Genomic DNA, 26,359 nt, shown 5'->3' on the forward strand with positions numbered 1-26,359 from the left:
TGAATCGGTTTTGAAAACTGAAACGTGTTGCCGTAGGACTGTGTTCTAATCGGTGAAATTCCAGAACCAAAAAACACATTGTTCAATGGAATACATTGTTTCACTTTCTACGCTAGCCTCTTTTCACTAGCCAACAGTTGTACTGATCACTTTCGACTTCGAAGCACATTTTAAAGGCTATTGATAGGTCATTGCGATTAGAGGGCCATCTGTTAACATCTGTTTCATAACTAAATTTTATAAACTTTTGTACACCATTTTTACAGTTTTGCTAATAAATGTACAGTTTACCGCATAATTCTACCGATCTTTGTTGTAGAGATATTTAATTTTGAAATCAGGGCTTATTCGCTGATCACCCTGTAAGTGCTATTTTGAGTGTGAATTATCATTTTGGAAGAATTGGCGATTCACTGACAAATATGATTATCTGTTCATGGGTTATAATTTGTTCCTGTTTCTAATATGAAAGGTGGGATACTGGAGTTTCTGAGCAAGGCGTGAAACATAAGTATTTCAAAATTATTTCATTTTTTTTTCTAATGAAGAGCTCTAAACAACTTTCTGCTTTTGTGGATGTGAATTCTTTTATTAAACAGCTCAAATTTGGTGACTTATCAACATTTCGATGATTTTAATATCAGTTTCTCTAGAAAATTTTTAAATCGGAGATCTGGGAATTTTTCTACGATTTTTTTTTAAACATTATAACATTGATAAATTTAACTAAAATAATGGTAATATATTGAAGTTATATTTACAAAATAACATTAAAATAAAACATTGATATTTTTTTGCTGTCATATTATGAAGAGGGTTACAGCCGAAAACATCGCGGAGAAAACAACGCAAGGCGAAAACGTCGTGGGAGAAAACATCGTGATACAAAATATCGTCGTCGAAAATAAAGCGGTTCAAAAACTTCGCAGTTCGAAAATATTGCGGTAAAAAATAAAGTATCGACAAATCATCGCATGACGATAACATCGTAGGCATGCTTTTTTCAGGCTTTAATAATTGTAAATGGATATTTTCATAATGATTTGTGAGCGCAAGATGGAAAGAAGGATAATCTTTACTTTTGTATTTTTTATTAACTAATAAATTTTTGCTGAAAAAGTAAGAAGGAAATTTAAGCATAGAAAATTAAGGCAACTTATAGCACTTAATAGAATTTTAAACTGACATAATTAACTAACAAAGGTCATTAATAAATCATTTTTATAAGGTTTTTACTGGTATTTTTTCACTAAAGGTATAATCTAAAAATGTTTAGAAAAAGGAAGCTACGTAACTGCATGACCTCATAAAAAATTGCTAATTATGAGATTGCTTTCTTCACTTTTGTCAATCTAACACTCTTATTATGAAAATTATTTCTTGTTCTGCTTCAGTTTACTCTTAAGTATTAAGTTTCCTTCTTACTTTTTCAGCAAAAATTTATTAGTTAATAAAAAATATGAAATTAAAAGTTATCTTTCTTTCCATCTCGCGATCACAAATCATTATGGGAATAACCATTTACAATTATTAAAGCCTGAAAAAAGCAGGTCTGAGATGTTATCGTCCTGCGATGATTTGTCGATACTTTATTTTTTACCGCGATGCTTTTAAACTGCGAAGTTTTTTAACCGCTTTATTTTCGACGACGATACTTTGTACCACGATGTTTTAGAACTGCGATGTTTTCTCCCACTATGTTTTGTAGCACGACGTTTTCGCCTTGCGTTGTTTTCTCCGCGACGTTTTCGCCCGCGATGTTATCGGCGGACACCATGAAGAGACATTACTTTCCGTTTTGGCGACTTATTATACAGTATTTTGAATATGAAAGATAAACAAGGTAATAAAAAATGCTATAAAGCACAGTTTAGAGAACAATTCAAAGCAAAAGCAAAATTATGTAATTAATGTACGTAAGCTATGTAATTAATTAAAAATTTCTTCCTTTACATTTTTTCATGGTAAGAAGTTTTCCTGTGTAATTGTTTCAGAGTTTTCAAAATTATCAGAATATGCATCAGTTTTCTTTATAAAATTAATTTTTTCCACTGACTCTTTTTTTTTTAATAATTCTGACCATTCTTCTATTACAGAATTGGTAGGGCTAATTTTTCTTTAGGATTTTAGACATTGCAACTTGGAAAGTTTAGTAGAATTTGAAGGAAAGATTTACAGACCCACAATTATAGAAGGCTCTAGAAAAATGTGACAAAATGTCTTCATTTATTAACACATAATAGATGTATTTTACAGAAATTTTATGATAAATTTCTTACATTGTGAAGAATTTTTGGAAGGACAATGAAAATATAATGTTTGAGTGTTGTACTTCTGATGAGAAGTCTTTTTGTTAACATGTTTACCTTCTCGTTATTTTCTCAACTTTTCATTAGACACAAGCATGGAAAATATAAAAAATGTTTCTAATCTTTTTGCATTTATAAAAAGGAATTTTACTATTAATAAAGAAATTGAAAACTGACAATTTAAAAGATTCACCTTATATGTCTCAATGGATCATACACAGAGCTAGCGCTGGGCATTTTTCCACCTGATGCAGTCTCTGTGGATCCTAAATTCTGCCACCTAGTGCCTTCCTAATTGTGCTGCTTAAGGATCTTCTAAATTCTGCTCCCAGTCCTGTCTTAAATTCTAAAAGTTTTGCCATTTCTAGATTTTGTTGCTCGGTGTGTCACTAAAATCTAAAAATTCTGCCTCGTCGGCTCTGAAACCAGCCCTTACTACATATCATTTCATATTTATTCTGAATGTTCATATTACTCAGATAAAATTAGCAGCTTTTTCTTTATATTCTAAATGCATTTGGTGTTTTAGAATAACAGAAATCTTTAACTACTAAAATTCTAAAGTGAAGAGGAAACGTTTTCGAAGAAACTGAATACATAAAGAGGAAGGAAATTATTAAAAGATATGTACAGTTATTATTATGCAAATTAATCAGTTTAGAATTTTAGCCTTTACTATAACTCCCCTTTCCATTTCCTCACCATAATGCAAATCAGTTTTTAAACTTGAGATTTTTGGATTATACAGAATTTTTTTGCTCTCTACTGGATGTTGCCTTAGTTCCTGCCAGCTCTGGTAATTTGTAATTATTCATCTTTGCATTATTGTTGCTAATATTTTAATTGCTCCTACGATCAAGTTACTGAGCCACCTTAGATTAAATTTAAATTGTGTAGTCTTTGACTACTAGTCCATATTTTTAGTTTGAATTCAGCTGTTCCTGTTTTAATTGCATCACCAGAAGCTGTAGAGAAGAACAGAAGTTTTAGAGAAGAAAATTGATATAAATTAACCAAAATGTTTGGGAAGACTCCAAATTAAAAAGACGCATAAATATTTTGTTTTTAACTTTTAATGTATAATTATCTTAATACTGTTTAAGAATCAGTAGCATAAATTACATGTATTTAAACTGTGTTATTAGTAAAAGTGTTATTAGATTGTGATTTTAACAGCGGTCATGTAAATCTATATAATAACTATGGGTATTTATCCACCTAATTTAATTATTTATAACTAACTGCTCACTTTTAAAGTTTTCTCTGCCTATTAAAGCAAGTTATTATTACTTTTCATTAATCATTACTGTGGCCACAAGGTACAGTAAAAAAATGTAAAAACTATTGCAAACTTATTCTTTGCATTTATTGAGACTTAAAATAATACAAAACAACTTTTCACCTCTGCTGCATTAGTGGCTTATTGGAACTTTAAAATATATTAACCAGGTTACAATCCCAGAAACTCTATATGAAGGTACATCACTAACTACTTCAGACAGACGAAGCACAACTAACTTTTAGAACTTGCCAACAGTGCCTACATCAAGCTTTCAGGTTTTTCTTATCAACAGGTCTCTTTCTAGTAAGAAGCAGCACTAGCAACAGCTAATCTTCTGTTACGGATCATGCTGACTATGATTTTATTTCTAATTTTAACCTATGTCATTTGCATAAAATCCTAACATCTAATAACATATATAACCTATGCATAAAATCTACCTGCTATTTACTAAAACTCTAGACTGAAATAAATAAAATGTTCTTAATCTTTTTTCAAATATGTTCAACTATTATATGTGTAAAATATTTATGTTACTTGATAAATTTTATAAAGTGGATTTTTTTCTCAAATCTGTTTTATAGTTATATTTATTAAATTATGTTTAATAAGAATGCATCCTACTTACGGATCTATTTTATTCTTAGAATGTTATTACAAAAGTGAAGTTCAGATATAAGCTGATTGAATTTAATTTATTTAGCTATTTGCTGATAGGTCCTTAATTTTTTCATTAATGGTCCTTAAAAGTACTTAATTTCCATGTGCAAAAACGTGTACGAACCCTGGTAAACACAATCTTTTTAAAATTTTGATTGCCTTATATCCTTTTGTATGAATAGAAATCGATTTTAGTTGGTCAGTCATCCATATATTTAGTTATTTTTCCGTTTCATGAATTTATGTAGTTCAGTGTTTAGTAATAATCATTAATTACATAAATGCAGATCCTTTTACAGCATTGTAAATTCTTTCTTTGGCTTTAAGATCATCAACTTTATGGCTTGTTTCAAATCATGTGCAATTGCATTAACCCATTAACCGCCAAAACTACCAGGAATGATGCTTTTCTCGTGAAAATAATAACAAATATTAAATTAAGTATTTATTACATAAATTTACATTGAAAATGAAAAAAAATGCTCTTACCTGTAGAAAAAGCGAGTGTTGCGTTCGTGCAACGTCAGCGGAATAAGACTATGGATGTTTAGTGACTAGGATTTTACTTGTGTGATTTTTCCTTTGAATTTAGCACTGGATTACTTTTAGCTGTATAACATTTTATAAATCTATAAATCTATAAATCACTTGAAATTAATTTAATATTAAAATATACCTAATTTTTCTTTTACAAGTACAGATTTTTTTCAATTGAGAGATTCAAGCATGAAAAGCTTCACTACAGCCATGATGTAAAGCTACATTACATACTTTGCATCTATAAACAGTCTGGCTGTGGCACTCTTTACAAAGAAGTCTTTTGTTATCATCGGACTTTATGATAAAATGTCTACCGTCTCCATGCAATGGTTTTTGAATGCTGAATTTACTAGGTCTTCCTGTTGCTGATCTATTTCTGGCTAATTCTACACTCTCAATAGGAGTTTGCAAAAGGAATAATGCAACCTTGCGTCTGAAATCTAAAAGACACTTTTTATTTCCAGTAGTAGAAAGTTGTGATATTTAGTAAGTTTAGATACGGTCTCAGCTTATATAATTTATCAGTATTGTCATATTGACTATTGTCAACTAAATGCAAATTCTGCTTTATATTCCTGTACTGAAAACGTGATATCGATTCTTGTACAATAGGAACAGAAATGTCCTTATCAAGTGACCAATACATTTCTTCTTGAGGTAAAGAATGATATCGCATAAGCAATAATATTCCAATAAATCTTCCCATATAGGCTTCAGATGCAATAAATTTTGGGAGATTTTTTTTTTTTTTTTTTTTTTTTTTTTGCTGAGCGTAAATATTTGTCTGTTCAATGAGAATAGAGTAAATGTCTAAACCAAAAAGAAAGCCAAAAATCTCTCCACTAGGTTTACCTTGTATTTTGTCTTTTATAGTTTCTCTTCTATCTCTTTCTTTATTTTCTTCCTGAGACATAACTGGTGGTTCCTTTTTTGTCCATTTCAAGTTTTCAGTTTTCTGCTTTTTAAACTTTTTCTTATGGCTATCACTGCTTTTAGAAGGCTGAAACATACTTCTTACATGAATTTCAACTTCCCCAGCAATATCCTTTAGTAAAATATCATTATCATTATTTAAAACATTATCATTCCCTTCATTATCAGTAGCTTCTGCAATTTCTGGGGGAACAACAACAATATCAGTTTCATTCTGGTCATTATTAAACATTATCATCATCTGTTTCTTCATCAAAAAAATCATTGAAGGGCTTCTTCTAATATAAGATACCTTGTAATAGGCATTTTTAAAGCAGCCAGAACATGAACCAGAACCTAAAAAAGAATGAGTAAAAAAGGAGCTTGCCCGTTTCCTGCTGACGTTGCAACAGCGCAACACCTGTTTTCCCTTCCTTTCCAGCACAAATATAAACAGCTGATTGATGTAACGTTCTGATATATAGTGACCTTGACTAAAAATAGATCACGTATAAAGACAGTGATCTTTCATTAAATATTTTCGCCAAAAATACCCGGTTGAAAATTTTGCTTAAAGTATGAGATTAATTATTATAAACAAAATGATTGTTGAAAGCAAATAGTTTTTTTCAGAAATAATTGTCATGATATTCCCTACACAAAATCATCTGCTGGTACAAAATATCTTAGGTAGTTATATATGTATTTATGTTGACCGTTGCATCAATGCAACACCAGCAGTTAATGGGTTAACTTTTTTCTCCACCTTTGTATTGCTTGATCTTTTTAATTTTTATATCTAAATGAATTACTAAGCAGTTCTTATTTTCTGTTTGGACCGATTTAATGGATTAACTAACCACACAAAATTATGTAAATACAAAGGAAAAGATGTTCTGCAAAGCTGTGAGAAATGCATAGTGTTGCCAAATCTAATAAAGGTACTAAATTCAAGTCTGTTGTTTCATCATTTAGTTTAATAATTTTTGAGTATGTATTGTTGATAGAATGTGCTCTTACAAAGATGGTCATAAAATTGGTGAGGTGCAAGTTAAGTTGCATATAATTAAAAGTATTCAGGCTGCTTAAGGTTTTCCTTCTGTTGCAAAGATGTAAAAAATTATGGCAAAAATCCAGTTTTGTGAAGATAACGCTTTGTCAGAAAGGATATTTTACATTTTTCTAAATACTGTATTTGCAATTACTCACCATTCTTTTAAACGAGCAGCGATTAGTTCTGTCAGTGTCAAGGCTTAGATCACAACCAACAATCCAATTCATCATATGAGTATTTTATTGCAATTGTGATCAGCTTCTCTCTATATAAAAACCAATTTATTATAGTTGTTACCAGTGTCACCTCTCTGACCAAGATCTGCACAAGCTCTCGGCATTCATCGTGGCAATCAGTCAAATGCACTTGTTATTAACAAGAGTCTTGAACACCACATAGGGCCCGTCTTTAGCTCATTTTCAGCGCCAACTTTGAGAAAGAGCACGCCAGTTGGGGGGGGGGGTTTCTGAGGGTCTCCTACCTCTCTTTCCCTACCATCAACCTCTCGAGTGAACTTCTGGCACCCCGCATGTTTAGGATGCCCCCTACACACATACACTACCTATTTACAAATGTCTATACCTTCGGCAGGATTTGAACCTGGGTCCTTCGGTATGGCAGTCAGTATCACTAACCACTATCCCCGCTGGTTGGCAAATCAATCTGTCTGTTTTGCACTATGATCTGCATGGTATGTGTTGTTTAGCCAATATTAAGGGGTTCATTTTGTCATAATCACAGCGTAAGTCAATGCGTGTGTTATTTTATCATTTTATCTGTGTAAAAACATTTTATACATGGAGAAATGATCAAGTGAAAAATTGTGATCGAGAATTTCAAAATTGCACTTATCACCTTTTTCAGTAAAATAGGTATGTCCTTAAAGCTTGAAATATATTAGAGATTATGGAGAATATTGTGAGATTTCATCAGAAACAGTAAGTTTTATGCAGTTGATATCAGAAATATAGATACATTTAAAAGTGTGAAGTCAGTAGCAGGAGTTAATATTGTTACTCTTACTATGGGCTGCAATTAGCCACTCACTATTCTATATGATTAATATTCTGGCTGTGACCTGGTCAGGACAATTCTGTTACATTCTTGTCAGATTTGTATGTCTTATCAATATTTTCATGTAAAAAAGCCAGTTAAATATTTCTTTTTTAAGTTTTATTGTTTGTTTAGTTGATCTAATTTGTTTAGTTGATATAAGAATGTAATTGTGTAACATATTCTGGATGACATTTTGGGGCAAGTAACATCCATGGCATCCTAGCCAATAAAGTAAATATTTGTTTTAGCAGATTTCTTTATTTTAATATTTCATGTTTTATTGAAGATACTTTTGTGTTGTAATTCATTTTAGTTGTTTAGTATGCTACTTTTTATATGTCATTTTTAGTTTCTCATTCAAAACGCTCTCGACATGCAAGCCAGCCAGATCCATCGTTTCCAGTTCTGTTTGATTATGATGAGTATGATCGCCAAGTTTTTAAAGTTCCATCCCATTCATATTCTATGAGGTATTTTATATTGCTTTTTTTAAATTTAAATTTATTATTGTGAAATCATTGATACCTTTTCATTAGCTATCGATCAAGTGCTTCATCATTATTTTGAAAATAATTTCCATAATTATTCTTCATCCTGCATTTTATGAAAAATTTATAATTTATTAAAGTTTTTTGGGTCATTTTTAGGTATAAATACAAAAATAAAATATAAGGAAATTTTGTTCCTTGTGTAATTTGTAGTATACATACATAATAAATAATAAATTTTTAAAGTATAGCTGGTAATGAAACACAGTTAGTCTCTTTGCCACTAATTTCAATTAAAAAAAAAAAGATTACTGTATTTGACGGCATATAAGACGCACTTTTTTTCCTAAATTTGGTCTCAAAAATGTTACCTGCATCTTATACATGAAGGACACAGGTTAACTTTCAATACTGAATGCTATTTTCAGCCCGGATAAAGATCTAGACATGCATAACTTTTTCTACATCTGCCATAATTATTTTGCTAATGCGTGAAATATCTGTCACCAAAAAGCAGCAAATCTCGAAGCTGATGTCGAAGTTCGAACAGGTTCGATGGTCACATTATGTCTATGAAGCCTTTCCTTCTTTACATAGACTTTCTTTGACTCAGCCAACGAATAAAGCGAGAGAATTAAAAACCCAAATAGCTGTCATTCCTGGTGGACTGACTAGCCAATTGCAACATTTAGATGTATCGGTGAATAAGCCATTTAAGGAAATATCTTAGGTAGTTATATACGTATTTATGTTGACCGTTGCGTCAATGCAACACCAGCGGTTAATGGGTTAACTTTTTTCTCCACCTTTGTATTGCTTGATCTTTTTAATTTTTATATCTAAATGAATTGCTAAGCAGTTCTTATTTTCTGTTTGGACCGATTTAATGGATTAACTAACCACACAAAATTATGTAAATACAAAGGAAAAGATGTTCTGCAAAGCTGTGAGAAATGCATAGTGTTGCCAAATCTAATAAAGGTACCAAATTCAAGTCTGTTGTTTCATCATTTAGTTAAATAATTTTTGAGTATGTATTGTTGATAGAATGTACTCTTACAAAGTTGGTCATAAAATTGGTGAAGTGCAAGTTAAGTTGCATATAATTAAAAGCATTCAGGCTGCTTTAGGTTTTCCTTCTGTTGCAAAGATGGAACAAGAACTGTTGCAAGAACGATGGAACAAGTGGATTGGAGAGCCACATCACACCCTCAGGTAGAATAAAGCGGCCTTCTATTTCACAAGTGTGCGAGTGAGTAAAAAGATCTTGGGAGGACGTAAAGGCTGAAGTAATTGTTAAGTCCTTTAAGAAGTACGGAATCAGTAATGCTCTTGACGGAAAAGAAGACAACGCATTATTCGAAGAAGGTGATACTAGCGATGATGAAAACAGTAGTGATGACGATATTCTCGTTCTCGTTGATGATGATAGTGAAAAGGATTTTTATGGTTTTGAAAGTGATTAAAGTCTAATTTCATGATAGGCAACGTTTTCCTTGAAACTGCATTTTTTGTTGTTTCTGCTATATTTTGCATTATTTTTGATTGCTTGCCATTCATTTATTCATTATTGAAATTTACATATCATGTTCAAAATAGCTTGCCATTTGTTAGTTTTCTTTAATAAAAATATATTTGGTAATTGCATTCAATGCTTGTTTATTTGGCTTTTACGAAACGTGAGAACTAAAAGGAACCACATTTGAAGTTATTGTGGACTAATGAAACTTTTTTCCCTTGTGTGTGGCCTTCTAAATAAGGGTGCATCTTATATGCCAGTGCGTCTTATATGCCGTCTAATATGGTAATGCATTGTAAGAGATAGCTATTAATTTTACACTTTAAATTTCAGATTGGATTCCATTCATATGTTAGTAAGAATTTTGCTTAAGGATTTCATTACTAATTCATACAATATTCTTCCTACAAAAGTAAGAATTTTGCATTGAACCAAATGATCAATTTTGAATGTGTCCTTGGGATATAATGGCAATGCATTCAGATTCAAAAAGAGATAATTTTTATGTGCCATCCATTTATCTAAATATAAAATGTTACTGATCAGGAATCTAACATGCCATTAAAATAGTTCATTTCAATAAAAGGGAGTAAACATTAAAATCAGCAGTAGGATTTATTTGTGTTATATTAAAAATTGATTGATCGCATTAATAATTGTAGTATTAGAAATTAAGTGGCCATTGTAATATTTTGTATGTATTAAAGAGATGATTGTATTAATGTTAATAGTAATATAGGAGCATAAGTACTTACTATAGACACGAGCTTGGGAAAACCTTTAGACGCTTTAAGCAGTATGTGTTAGTTATAATTTTTATGAAAATTCATCATTATCAAACATATTTCTAATTCAAAATTCTGCTGTAACTATGCTCCAAGACTATGTGTTCTTTAGTTTTTTAAAATAGAAAATTTATTTTTTAGGCAAACTTTAAGTTTACAAAGACCTAGAAAGAGGAAAGAGACTCCACCGTATCCATCTGGACTTTCTACGTTCTATCCACATCGAAGTACAGAAGAAATAAGTCGTTTAACTGCTTCTGAACCTGCTCCAATGCATTTTTCATATTCCCATTCTCATGCATGTTCTGCTGCTATTGCTATACCGCAATGTGGGTTGAATTCTAACACCATAGCTTCATCTTATCAAAGCTCTGCTGGTCAGTATATCTTATATATATTCTAATAATGTTGCTCAAGAAGTGTATTGACATATTTGGATTTCACTTTTTTTTTTTTTTTTTTCCACTAGTGGTATTTTTATGGTTATCATGAACATTTTACTAGATTTATAGAGACTGTGACATATGTTCTGTGTTTTAGTGATTTTGCATTAGTTTTGTTATTAAGATTTTCAGCTATAAAGTTTTTAAACTTAACAGAAGTATACTGTAGAAACTAGGTCTGGATCTGTTACATTATAACAGCCTTCTTTTAATAAACTGATTGCTTTAGAAGGGGGAAGAAAAGAAAACTCTTTTTTTTTTTTTTTTTTTTTTTTTTTTTTTTTTTTTTTTTTTTGGGTTAAATGAAGAAAGCGTTATATCTGCTAACATTTATAAGAATTCTTTTATTTCTTATTTTATGCTCTAAATCCATTTTATAAAATTATTTGTATGTTTTTATAAAGTTGACTAAAATTGTAAAAATTTACTGATTTATTATCGAACCTGCATTTTAAATCACTAGTTGCTGATGTTAGCAGGCCCATGGAGCACACTCGATGTGCGAGGTTCTTTTCTGTGTCCTGTGGCAGGATTAGCAAGAGGACAATAATATTGACTGTACATACTGGATTTCTTAATACACATATAATGCATTCTTTTGGTGATACAAATATATAGCACACATAGGTTTTGTGCAAGTATGTATTTCTGATAGCATTCTAATTAAATTTATTTTGGTGAATTTATTATTTCACTTGAGTAGTAGTTTATATTTTAAATCACAGTAGTTTGTATTATATTTTAAATTTGCTTCACAATAAAATAGTAAAGTTAAATTGGTACTTTTCCATTTTGCGGGTGCAGGCGATAAAGTCGGCAATAATGGTACAACTGATGCCAAATGGAATATCCTCGCTGATAACCTTTTACACCTCATTTTCAAAACAAGTCACAGCTATTTATTATCAGATTGATTGTTTCTTTCAATACTAGAATACAATTGCATAGAATTTTACCAGATAGTTCAATTTTATGCCTTAAGGCCATTCATGGTAATTAATTAGGATACAATCACACTGCTCACTCAAAGGCGAAAATATAAAAAAGGCAAAGTAAAGGGCTAAATTCATCTATTCTAATGAGAATGCACTAGAAGGTAAAGCAGTACGGGTTTACATAATTTCTGAGTAAGAAATTCGTACGAATTGAAATAATCTTTTCATTTAAACTTGTAATTCCAAATTAAGATTTAACTTGGAATTAATGTAGATAATTACTGAGAGAATTAGATTTTTGTAGCGTAGTTTACGTGAGATGAGATCACTTGGAGTCACGTAATATGAACCGGTGAATCAGGATTTTGAACCATAAAAGCAGAGTAAATTCTCAAATTAATGTCTTTTTATAAATTTATTGTCTTTATTTATTGGCTTTATACAAAATTTTAAACAATTATACAAAATTTTAAAATGTTTATGCCTTCAAAATAAAAAAATTCTAAAGAACTAACATTTGTTAACATTTCTTATGTGTATACTGTATGTTGTCACCAGTAAAGTCTGCTTGGAGAGATTTGCACAAGCGAAATGGAAAAGTACCGTTAAATTAAATTTAAATGATTCTCTTGTGCCATTGCTGCAAGGAATGAAATTTGAATTTAACAAATATTCTCTATTTGTATAAAGCTAATATTAAATTATAATTAAAAATTTTAATTGCAAAAAAATAAAAATAAAAATTATTGCTGCGAACTAATTTACAATGTCATTTAAATTCAAGTAGCATATGTAAATCAAGTGCACGTCTCTTAAACCATGACAAAATATATAAAATTTATTATTCCAAAAAATTGCATAAGTGAATAGTTGAACAGGCAGGAGACAGACTTATCAAGGGAAAGTTGCCTCCAAACCTAACTCTTCAATTACTCAATTTGTGTTTTGTCATCCATATAGGCAAAGGTAAAAGCAAAATTCAAAACCAAAAGTAAAACCAAATGTTGTGAATTGATAAAAAAGAAATTTAAACAATGGAATTTTGAGCAAAAAGCAAGTAAAAGTCTAGAGTTAAAATTAATTAAATGTCAATTAAGTGTAGAAAATCAAATGTTTTAGAAAACCAAAGCAATTTAGAAACTCTAGTTTCAGAAAAAAGAGTTCTGCAGTAATGGATGGAGGTAGTTATTATAAACACCTTGAAATAAATTTCATATGTCTAATTTTTTATGCCAAAACCCATTCCCGCCCTTCTAATTATGTCTTGAAATCTTGAAATACTCACTTTTGTCTTAGTTTCTCTGTAAAATTCACTTTTGCATTTTAAAATGGGGTAAGTGTGGGATAATGTAAGAAGTTGTTGGTTATTATGCATAGTTGATGCTGATATGTGGTATGATTGTGACCTGCTGAGTAAGTGCATTGATATTAACTTGAAAAAATATGGAATATTTTTACTATACGCATATAAGATTATATATTATTATTATTTTGCAAACTGTTTTAAAATAGAGTTGTATATGATTATTATTTGAATCACTTATCATTAAGTGATCATCTTATTTGATCATATGATATAAAATCAAGTTTTTTTATATAAATGGTGAAAATATACTTTTTTACTTATGATATTTAATTTAATATTTACAGAGGCTGATAATTTTCCACAAAGGCAGTATTCAAGAGATGACATAGAGTCTGAAATAATTCCTCCATATCGAGCTATTATTGGTAGTGATCCATCGCATGAATCTCAGTGTAATAAACATTGTCTTACCCGAAGACTTAAAGCTTTGGTTAATCCATTCAATCCGTCACAGATTACTATAAAATTAACCTCAAATCGAAGAAGATGGACTCACGTATTTCCTCTAGGTATGTTAAATTAGTTGTATTTTTATTTATAGGTTCACCCGCACAAAAAGAAAGAAAAAGGGGGCTACATCTCCCATTATGCTGGGCCAGCTTACAAAATTCAGTTTTTGTTTTTCATATCTCCAAAGCACGACTTAGGATATATATTATATTAATATGAAGAATTATTCTAGCATATGTGTTTTGGAACAAAATTGACTTTTTTAAATAACATGGCAATTTTTACTTCCTTGTACGAAGTAAAAAGGAAGTATTGTAATCGTGAAAAGTTTCAGGCATCATATTTCAATGCAAATATCCATTTTCACCGCTATCGAATGCAATTTAACGATGTTTTTGCTTGACATCTGTACATAAGAACAGAATACAGGACTCTTTCCCCCCAAAAAAAATTGTAAAACTAATTTAAAATGAATTCTAAAGAGAATTTTTCATGGCGTCTGTGCATACGTACGTATGTATCTTGCATAATTCAAAAACGAGTAGCCTCAGAATGTTGAAATTTTGTATATAAAGGACTGCTATAACATGTAGATTTGCACCTCGTATTTTGATTGCAATCGGCCACACCAAAATTATCAAATATATATATCCACTCTGTTACTCATCACAGTGGTCTCAGTTTCTTTTTTGTTATATGTTTGTAAATTCTGCATTTTTTGCTCTAAAAATGATTGAATTATGTTATTCTTATCTTCCGGTTAAGGTTTTTATGCCTTTAGTAAATCTGTATGCAATTTTTAGAATTATCAACAATTTAAAAGTTGTTTAAGTGCCGCTAAGCCTAATAACAAGCAATAATGCATAATGTAAACAAGCAATGGCCATGATGGCCATTGCTTGTTTACATTTGAAACAGCAGAATAGTAGATTTGTTGCCAATCTAGAGAAAGTAAGCTTCGCAATAACAAAGATAATGCCTTCTTTTATTTTAGCAAATTAAATCATGCTTAATCCATTCTGGAATTTATTCGAGGAAATATGTGTTTAAAATTTACTTCAAAATTTTCAATACAGACATTTTGAGTTTTTATGTATTTTTGCCTTGTTGCAAAGTGAGAACTGAATTTAATTCAATGAGAAATACTGAATCGTGTGTGAAAAACTGTTTCTTTTTTTTTTTTTTTTTTTCTTTTTTTCATATTTTCCAAAACTTTTCCAAAACTTTTGAAACAAAACAAATTTCAAACCAAAACAATTTTCCAAACTTTTGAACCGAAACAATTTTCCAAAACTTTTGAACCAAAACAAATTTTTGAGTAACAAATTCAACTATTTAAAAGCGAGCAGTGGCAACACTCTACCGGGGGGGGGAATCTTTTTATCTCCAGCGCACAGAACTGTGTATCAGAAATTCTAAACGTATACTCATTTTAAAGTTATTTTGCGACATTGCTATTGAACTGAATTTTATGGTTTAAATGCAAAGAACATGATATTTAACAAAGAAAGGTAACACAACGTTAAAAAAAACACCCCTTTGGACATAATTTAAAATCTGAAACTTTTCGGGTTTTTTTGTTTGTTTGTTGTTGTTGTTGTCTGCTTATTTTTTTTTTTTTTTTTTTTTTTTTTTTTTATACTTCGTTTTAGATTTATCGTATTTGAATATAACATCTGGGAAAGATTATATAATTCTTAAGATGATATAAATTTTGTGCATTCTGAGTTACAAAATGAATGAAATGTAACGCTGTAAAGTGAACCTAGGGGCAGAGTGTCACTATGTTAAACAAATACAGTGAATTTTAAAGAGTGCATTTATTTTATTGTGGTTTATGTGCTATCAGCGAAGTAGATTTAATTCAACCCGATAAGTTTAAATGAAATCCAAGAAAAAATGTGTATAATTTAATATTCCGTACAAGGAAGTCATGTGGTGCACACATCAGATTTTTTTGTACCATATTTTCATTCTACAATTAAAATTTTGCAACAAAAAATTTATCTTGGCACACTTTTTTGAGTTTTCACCAAGAGCTGCTAAAATTTGCTGGAATTCTTAATTTATGGTAACCTGTTTCAATTTCCCTTTCATTATGCATGAGTGGAAAGAAAGATGCATTGTTTATTATTTCAAATATTTTTCTGTATATTATATTTTTTAATAATAGTTTTTACTTTTATATAATTTTTTTTCCTTTTTAGAATTTCATTTGAATTGTTTGAGATGCATGAATGAATTGTGTTTCTTTGAATAATTATTTTAAAATTTTCTGTTTATTCATGCGAACTATGTATTTTAAGTATATTATTATAAATGTTTGATAATTTGATGTAATTTCTTTTAATTGCATTTCATTCAAAAGAATACTTTATGACCCAGACTATGATGTATTTGAAAACTGCATATATTGAAAGAGAAAGTACCATAAAGCATAGTTAATACCGTATATGTTCACGCAATGTCCACACTTTTTTACTAAAATTACATCACTAAAATGCAGGTGCAGACATTACATGGGTCATTCAAATGTCATGCATTTTCTCGTGAGTAATTTTGGGTGTAAATTTCATTTCAAATAGCCAAGTTAAGTTCTAAGTGGAAGAAAATGGCATAAGTAATAAAAGTATCAAATTTAAAGTTGTCTAATAGCTACCTAATATTTACAAACTCACTTTCTCCTATCCACATATATAATATAAATTACCCTGTTTACATTATCAACACTCAGCACGTATAGAGGCACAGGAGCACAGTATAGAGGCACAAATTAACCAACACTTGCAATTTTAATATTCACTTTTACAAAAATTAAGTAAACATTGGTTCTTTTAATATCTTGCACACATTATTTTTTAAAATAATCTTTTCTGACGCATTTTCGTTCTTTCCATTGACAGCAAAGCAGTCGATCCACTGGGGCATTTAGTATATGGGGCAGATAGCCCCGCTGATGGAATTAACTTGGTCCACATAACACAATTTGGTACATATTCTGATCAAGACGAGTGCTGGGGGCAGTGTAAACAAATGCTGGGCGAGACGATAGTGCAGTGATGGAAGAAGGGTGCATTGTGGGTGAGGAGAACAATTTCAATTACATATTTACAGAGTTATGGATAGGTGCTTACAAAATGTATCCGAAACATGAAGGATAAAAGAGTACAGTGCAATATATGAGTAATTAACAGAGTGACTGATAAAACACTAAAAATAATATCTAAAATAAGGCAAAATACTAAATAGCAATACTGAAAAGCAAAATAATACATAAATAACAAAAGGCAAAACAGTGAAAATAATACATAAAAATAAGGCAAAACACATAATTCAAGGTTCAGAATTCAGGGTTTGCAGTTCAAGAAGATAAGTTTAAACAGGGAAAAACAAAATAAAACAAAGGGGGGAGCAGAAACAGAAAAAAGCTAACTTAAGATAAATTCTCTACAAGTACAGAGCATACGGGGCTGTACTGGTGACAAGGATGGCAGCTGAGAATTACTCCAGCCTGTCTGAGATTTTGTGTGCAACATTTACGCAGTCGCATATGCATTTCAATGCATAGTGATTTTTCAAAGTAGCTTCGGCCCATGCATGGATGTGGTCCGCTACTGGTTGCCTAAGATGATGTTCAGCAATCTCTCTGCAAGCAAACAGGTAGTGGTCCTTATTTTCCTGGCCATGCCGCATGAGCATTGGTCGTTTTCACGTTGTCTGAAGTGTTGCAGGTAAGTCATGAAGGGACCATGCTCTGTTAGAAACTGAGTGAAGTGAGACGAGCCACTTTTTAGAAGCCAGCGGTGTTTTGAAAAGATCTGTAAACTTTTCTGATGGTGGTGTATGTCTCCCTGAGATGTGCCAATGCTTCAGCTCTCTCAAACTCTGCTTTTAAGAACGAGCCCGGGAGAGGCACGTCAAGTATGCAAACGTGGGGGTCAGTTGCTTCTGTTTTGGCTATTGCATCTGCAATTTCATTACCTGATATTCCGGTGTGTGTAGATACCCACTGGAGTTCAGGCCTATTGAATTTTTTGTTCTTATTAAGAGTTTTTGTATGGTCCTGACAAGTGGATTTTTACTGCATGTGCCTTGGATTGCCTGAAGGCTAGAGGCTGAGTCTGAATAAATACTGGAATAATTATTTTCCAGTGCGTAGACAGGTGCAGCTTATAATGCAATCAGTTCAGACTGAAAAACTGAGTTTTGGGGCTTAAGCTTTCTTTCCCAGGTCTTTAAAATGTGGTTCTTATGTAGAACACAATATCCGCTACCGGTGCCACATTTTCGTTTGGAACCATCAGTGTAGATTGCAGTGGCTTTGAGCCACGTTGGTGACCTGCAGTTAACTGAGATGTTGATTCGCCGAGTAACAAGGTGGCTTTGGAGTACTTTGCTCATAGTCAGTGTACGCACTAATGTACACTATTCAAATCACGAATGTCGCTGCCTACGCATCTAACTATCTGACAATGTATCTAAATGCCACATCTAAATTTCTGCAAGCCGTGGTTCAGCTATAATTCTATGAGCAACTACTCAATCTAGTTTTAAAAGGATTTATTAAATACTAAAATTAATCTAATCTAGAATCGAATCTAATGTTACATCTCAGGAGCAGTGTTCTAGCTGCGTCTTAACAGATCAAAAGTCAAGTTCTCACTGTTGCCATTCTGAGGCAGAGAAAAGTTTGTTTCTAATCGAACCGGAACATCGGCAGAGTGAAAGTTTCTAGTCAAACCGGAACATCCCGGCCCCCGTTGGACGATTGTCCAACATCATTTGGAAATGGGAGTGGACTGATATTGGAGAAGGCTCGGCGAAAGATTCCATATGAAGTTCTGACGTCTACGACTCGTACTAGTCCATCTGGACCAGGAAAGGTTTCCTCGATGCGAGCTAGTGTCCACTTCATGGGTGTCTTGTTTTTATCCTTTAACAAGACTACTTGTCCTGCCTTGAGATTGGATCTCACTTGATTCCATTTTGAGCGGTTCTGCAAATGATTAAGATATTCCACGCTTTAACGGTTCCAGAAATTAGCTCTAAGTTTTTGAATTAAGGTCCATCTAGAAGACAAGGTCACAGAATCTACAAAATCATTCGGTTCTGGTATTGACAAAAGTGAAACTCCTATTAGGAAATGACCTGGAGTCAAAGGCTGAAGATCTGTTGGATCAGCCGAAATAGGTGATAGAGGTCGAGAGTTCAAGCAGGCTTCTATTTGTGTAATTAATGTATACAGCTCTTCAAAGTTTAAAATTGTCATTTTCGTGACCTTTGTCAAAATTCTTTTCATTGATTTTATATTAGCCTCCCATAACCCACCAAAATGCGGGAAGGAAGGAGAAATAAATCTCCATGTTATACCTTCTTCAGAACTAAAACACTGAATAGGATCCGATCTACAAATTCTAATAAGTTTATCAAGAACATTCTTCGTTCCCTTGAAGTTCATAGCGTTATCAGTCCAAACAATGGATGGTTTAGATCGTCTGGCAATAAACCTTCTAAGGCATGCTAGAAATGCCTCAGTAGACAAATCCAATACTACTTCTAGATGAATAGCCTTTGTACTAAAGCAAATAAATATCGCGATGTATGATTTTAACGTAACTCTAGATCTTTTCAAATTAGGCTTTGTGATAACTGGACCTGCAAAGTCCAGTCCTATTTTTTCGAATGGTCTAGTTATTACAACTCTATCTCTAGGTAAGTCTCCCATCATTTGGTTTATGGTTTGGTTCCTTGTTCGAAAGCGCGTCATGCATTTACTTATAACGCGTCTAACTTTATCTTGTCCGGAAGGTATCCAGTATAATAGTCTAATAAGAGAAAGTGTTGTTTGAATGCCGAATGAAGAGATTTTTTATGATAATAATCTATGAGTAATTCAGTGAAGTGATGTCTTTTGGGTAAAAGAAGTTGATGTTTCTGGTCTTCTGAAAGATTGGAGTTACGTAGTCTCCCACCAACTCGTAAAAGTTCATCTTCATCCAGAAATGCATTTAAGGATAAAACCTTACTATTACTTGGAACCGATCGTTTCGACTGCAAGCACTTAATTTCAGGTTGAAATTCAGAATGTTGTACACATTTGACTAGCACCTTTGTTGCATTCTGTAGTTCAGAAGCACTCAAAAAATTTTCTTTTCTTAATGGTGGATTGGTTCTACAGTTGTTCGCAAACCTTAAACACCACGCAGTAGTTCTAATCAATTTGCTAAATGACGAATACCTTTTAATGAATTTGTTCTCAATGGAATTTTCACCTGTGACTGTTGAGTTCACTACAGCTCCCCTTCGAAGTTCAAGCTCTTCATTATCTTTGAAATCTCTTACTGATTCTGGAAGTTTTGGCCACGAATCGATACTCTGTAATAGCCACTTAGGTCCATGCCACCACATGTCACTATTTCGTAATTCAGACAACGTTATTTCTTTCGTGGAATTTGTCTTTGTTCGTCTGGTCAGCATATCAGCCGGATTTTCATCTCCAGGGCAATAATTCCAGGACTCAGGTGATGTTTTCTCTCGTATTTCCATTACTCGATGTTGGATGAATGGTTTCCATTTATTTAAATCGCCCTTTATCCAATGTAACATAACAGAAGAGTCTGACCAAAAATATACATTCATCTGGAGTCTTTTCTCTAACTGTTCTTTCACATTTGAGGCTAATCTTGCTCCGATGAGCACCTCCATTAGCTCTAATCTTGGAAGGGACAGCTTCTTCAGTGGAGCTACTCTGGTTTTGGAAATGACAAAACTACTTCCTATTTCACTATCCGTCGTGACGTATCGCAGGTATATCACAGCTCCATATGCCTTCTGACTTGTGTCGGTAAAGCAATGCATTTTAATATCTCTCAATTCAGACTTGTTAGTCTTTCAGAAGTAATGTCACGGAATTTTTACATCCTGAATCGCTGACAGTTCATTAATCCATTTTTTCATTCTGTTTTCAAAGTCCAATGGTAACGGATCATCCCAATCTACCCCAAATTGCCAAATTTCCTGCATTAGTATTTTTGCCCTAATGGTGAATGGACTTATAAATCCAATGGGATTGTAAAGCTTTCCAATGGTTTTAAGAACTTCTCTTTTTGTCATTAACTTTGTTTTCCCTTGATTAGTTAGATTTTGTGATTCTATCTTCAGAAGGTCTTCCTTGTAATTCCATTTATATCCCAATACCTTCTGTTCCAGAACTTTCTGGATTTCACCATTTTCGTATTCGTCAAAAACTTCCTCCAGATTTCCACAATTTGTTTTCCACTTTCGCATGTTGAAACCAGCAGCCTTCAATATATATCTAATATCTTCATATATGAGTTTAGCTTTATTTTCGTCTTCATTCCCACCTATTAAATCGTCTACATATAAACATTCGTTCAATAGTTTAACTGCTTTCTGATTTGTTTCTTTAAAGGTATTTATGTGATGTTTGATAGTAGCGGCAAGCAAAAATGGGATGGATGTAGCTCCAAACAAAATGTGAGTCATCCTAAGTATTTTCATGTTAGGTTTTCCATCCTTATCTGTAAGGTTATTTGCCCACAAAAATCTTACAGCATCCCTATCTTCAGGTGACAGAGAAATCTGGAGAAAGGCTTGTTCAATGTCGGCAGTAAATGCTATGCTATGTGTATGAAATTGTATTAATATCTCTAACAATGGGGGATTTAAATCAGGACCAGAATAGAGACAATCGTTTAAAGAGTATTCATTTTTCGAATGGCTGGATGCATCAAATACAACTCTCACAGATTTGTCAGGTCGGATAACTGGCTGGTGAGGCATGTAATAAATTCTTCCTGTTTCTTCAGAACTTGGATCAATTTCCTCAGCTATACCCATTTTTAAATACTGTTCTATAACTGAGTGATACTGCTGATGAAGCATTGGATCATTTCTCAACCTTTTAACCAGTTTATGAAAGCAAACTTCTGCATTTACGTAATTCGTTTTTAATTCAGACAAATGTTCATTCCAAGGGAGTTTAACCTCATATTGCTTTTCTTTAAATTTGATAGTTCTGTTAAAATTCTCTAAAATGTCATTATCTATTTTACTAATTTCCTTCTCTTGTTCAATTCCCAATGTTTCTAATTCCCAAAACTGCTTTAACTGTGTTGAGACCAATTTGTCATCAACAATAATGTCCATGTTTAACAGTTCACCGTTAGAATCAGTCCGGCCTTGAAGGCACCATCCAAATATTGTTTTGGAAGCTGTAAGTTTATTTTTAAAACGTTTAAGTCTACCAGTTATTACATCATGATAGTATTCTGCTTTGATCAAAACAGCAATATTTTTATCACTGAATTGACAAGAATCACCTAATTGTAATCCTATGAACTCTTTGTTAATTTAGGAAACTGGGATATCAGGGAAAGGCAAATTAGTTGCACATATTTGGTTAGTTTCTAAAGCTTCAAGTTCTATATTTAGGAATGGTTCACTTCTGTTTTCTAGTTTCACTTTAACAACATTGTAAGTTTGTTCTGTTGCCTGGTTAACCCCAAAGGCAAAAACGGACAAAGTCTCCTTTCGAATAACAGGTAATTTACACTTCTCTGAAATGTCCCGAATTATAAAACTTCTCATCGATCCATTGTCTAATAGAATACGAACTGGTTCTAAATTATCCTTATCAGAAAACGAACGTATCATCACAGTACACGTCTGTAGCAATGCACTGCGGAAAGTTTCGGTTTTTAATTGACTAATCTGAACATCTTCTTTACTGGATGGAATTGTCGACACGACCTTGTTTTTCTCCGATTTGGTTTCGAGTTGGAAACAAATAGACCTATTGTGTTTTTTATTACATATTTCACACATTTTTCTTTCCTTACACTGCTTAATTTTATGATGAGATTTTAGACACAAAAAACATTAGGCTTGAGATTTTAAAATATTTCTTTTCTCCTCCACGGTTTTAACTTCGCCGCTCTGAATCGTGTATTTCGTCACAATATATGCATTTACTGCTAGAGACTGGAGCAATATATTCATACGTTTAAGTCAAACTTTTTTCAAACTGTTTACTGCACTTGTTGTTTACATTATCGTGAGCGGAGTGGAGACGATCGTTTGATTTATGCCTCCAGTTATGAATCATTTCAGCTCGGTGTTTTGTTTTTGTTTCTCTACTTTCATTTAACTGCATAGCTCTTTCGTGGCTTTCTATTTCTTTACGAATAAATTCCATTAATTCGTTAACGTTCCATGTTTGGTCACTGTTTCTACTGCAACTGTATTCTAATGTTATCTCTGATGGAATTAATTTTAACAATATTGGACAAAGTAAACTACCGTAAGTTTCTGATACCACGTTCATTGACTTTAAGCATCTAATTTGAGACACAATAACACGCCGAATAAATACTAATTCAGAAGTCAAACAACAAAAATCAGCGTTAATTTACAAAATTTTCACAGGACTAGTTTCGATGGTTTTACCGAACCATCATCTTCAGCTGCAAAACCGCAAATGAACAAGATAGGAAAAAATTATTTCCTTTCATTTGCGGTTTTGCAGCTGAAGATGATGGTTCGGTAAAACCATCGAAACTAGTCCTGTGAAAATTTTGTAAATTAACGCTGATTTTTGTTGTTTGACTTCTGAATTAGTATCTAATTTGAGTTTCACACTGATCATATAAATTCCTAAGATTTTCTATATCCCTTACATTTCTAACAGGGGAAAGATTTAACAGTTTATTCATGTGAGCATTTATTACCAAATCTTTTCTCCCAAACCTGCTAGTTAACAGTTCTATAGCTGAATCGTAGTTCTCATTTGTAAGCAAAATTCCGGAAACAGCATTATAAGCTACCCCACCTAGTAATGACTTTAAGTAACTGAATTTATTTACTTTTGATAATGAGTCATTGTTATGGATAGCTGCCTCGAATTGACTCCAAAATTCCTGCCAAAATGCTAGAATCGCCAAAAAATTTAGCGATAGTCAATTTTGGAAGGCGAATAAATTTATTATTTTCAAGTTTGGAATCTATAGCGGTTTCATTAGGATCCGAATTTTCGAGTTTGTGTAATTCCCTCAATTTTTTTCTTCCTCTTAATTGCCATAGTTGGATTTTTTTCTTCATATTCTAGAGCGGATGAAACTTCAAATTCATCCTCTGGGACCTTCAAATCCTGTTCTATTCTAAAACTCTGAGTGATTTAAACACTCAAATCCTGTTCTATTTGAGTGTTTAAATCACTCAGAGTTTTTGCCTTTTTGTTTAATATGTCTAAAGTTTCTTCTATTACATTTATACTAACGTCATCTTTGCTTAATTCTGTCTCAATTTTCTTTAGTACCTTGGACACTGCGGTCCTTAATACTTTGCGTTTCAATTTAAGCTTAGCGACAGGATCTTCCATAATTACTTTAAAATAGAAAACTTATCCTACCTGTTTGCAGGCTTCACACACTTCACACCGTGCCAATCCATACTTACCAATCCATATTTTCGAATATTAGCCAGCTTCCCGGCATGTAGCACCAAAAAATGTTTATGTACGCACTAATGTACACTATTCGAATCACGAATGTCGCTGCCTACGCATCTAACTATCTAACGACGTATCTAAATGCCACCACATCTAAATTTCTCCAAGTGGTGGTTCAACTATAATTCTATGAGCAACTACTCAATCTAGTTTTAAAAGGATTTATTAAATACTAAAATTAATCTAATCTAGAATCTGGAATCGAATCTAATGTTAGATCTCAGGAGCAGCGTTCTAGCTGCGTCTTAACAAATCGAAAGTCAAGTTCTCACTGTTGCCATTCTGAGGCAGAGAAAAGTTTGTTTCTAATCAAACCGGAACATTGGCAGAGTGAAAGTTTCTAGTCAAACCGGAACAGTCAGTATAAATATAAGTCCTATCCCATAAACTTATTGTCTCTTTGAGTCGGAGCACTCGCACTATTGCACTCTCGAGCTGAGCTAAGAGATGCAGAGGCAGCAATCCTGAAATCATGTTTAGAGCATTAGTAGGCGAGGTTTTATATCCTTGGGAAATGCTTAGGAGGAATGGTCTTTGCGCTGAGCATAGCATATTTTCCGTTTTAGTAGTGATCGTTATGCCTCACACAGTGCAATACGCTCATTAACTACAGAGTGCCACATCTTAAGCATCTTCGAAGAAACTCCGCATGTTGGTGCTGTTGTCCTAAGCATGGAATGAAATATCCTGTGAAGTTGTGCCTTGACCTCTTTTAAATGTGGCATCCAAGTGAATGTGTCGTAAATTACAACCCCAAGGTACTTCAAATTTCTAACTATTTTAATATTTTCGCCATGAAGGTTGATGCATGGGGTTCTTCGATGGCGCTTACCTGGGCAAATAAGCATACCTTGGGTTTTTGAGTTGGCAATAATTAACTTATGGTTACTGGCCAATTTGGCCATCTTGCCTCCTAGCTTCATATGCATTGCGGCTGTGCCCTTTGGTCACCAGCAAAAAGTCATCGGCATAAGCCAGTATTTCCATGTGAGGATCTTTGTTAAAGAGATTCAGCGCTGTGTCAGCTACAAGATTCCAAACCAGTGGACCCAGATAGGATCCTTGAGGGCAGCCTCTATTGATAGATCAAGAGTGCACTCTTGCAAACATTGTGGATTGTAAGCGGCGATCACTTAGATAGCTGTAAATAAGGTCAGAAAGAATCTTGCGGCAACCCATGTTCTGTAATCTCTTGTGTACGTCAGGCCACCACAACAAGTCAAAGGCGCCCTGCATGTAATAATGAGACTGTAATGTATGTAATGTTGATGCAGAGATAATGAGACTATTTCTTCTGTTATTTGATATCAATTTTCGTAGGTGCTGCAGTTTGTGATCCACCGATCTGCCAGGAATGAAACCGTATTGATTTTCACTTTGTCTAAACAGGATATAGAGTTTAAGTCTTTGAAGGACAACTTTCTCTAGTACTTTGCCCAAGGCTAGAAGGACGCAAATAGGCCAATAAGACGTTGGTATGTTATTGTCTTGGTTCGCTTTAAGGAAGAGCACCACCTCGCCAAGTTTCGTGCCGGCTGGGAAATATCTGTTGCACCAACATGCAATTATGTAGGCATGCAGTAACACTGGATGCATACTATTAATGACTTGCAGAATGCCATTATCTATCCCTTCAGGACCTGGGGCTTTATTGGTGTTTAATGCTTTAACAATGTCGCTCATTTCTTTGGCGGCTGAAAGCGGTTCTAAATCTCTTTTCTTGGTTTTGTAATATTGCTCAACACTGGCTCTGATATTTCTTTGTGCAGGATTATCTGTGTCTGTGTTATGAGGTCTGAAGATACTGTCCAGAATGTGTGTGACTGCTTCTGTGCTAGTTGCTGCTCCGTAGCTTATTGTGGCCGTAAGATTAGAAGGTGTAAACATCTTATCATGTGCAATACGGAATTCCGAACGTATTCACAGTGATTGTACAGTACGCTTTCCAGGATGAAAACTTCGCTTTTGCAATCTGTCTTTTCTAAGCAGCTCTGTGCTTTTGAAAAATTAGCGAGTGTGTCGCTCTTTCTAT

The 26,359-nt window shown here is 32.9% G+C and overlaps 1 protein-coding gene across 7 annotated transcripts in view; it reads left to right on the forward strand.

Annotated features, from left to right (window-relative positions):
* Positions 1–26,359, forward strand: part of Iml1 (GATOR complex protein Iml1) — a 283,312-nt gene that overhangs the window by 105,903 nt on the left and 151,050 nt on the right. For all 7 annotated transcript variants that reach the window (XM_085810857.1, XM_085810858.1, XM_085810852.1 and 4 more), the window contains exons 15-17: positions 8,163–8,283; positions 10,747–10,982; positions 13,634–13,858. In XM_085810857.1, coding sequence (XP_085666983.1) covers positions 8,163–8,283; positions 10,747–10,982; positions 13,634–13,858 — 582 coding nt within the window. The remainder of the gene's footprint in view (positions 1–8,162; positions 8,284–10,746; positions 10,983–13,633; positions 13,859–26,359) is intronic.

The sequence above is a fragment of the Stegodyphus dumicola genome, chromosome 2, assembly GCF_044657685.1.
Source record: "Stegodyphus dumicola isolate Sdum_Otavi_A_Nest chromosome 2, ASM4465768v1".
NCBI classification, from domain to species: domain Eukaryota; kingdom Metazoa; phylum Arthropoda; class Arachnida; order Araneae; family Eresidae; genus Stegodyphus; species Stegodyphus dumicola.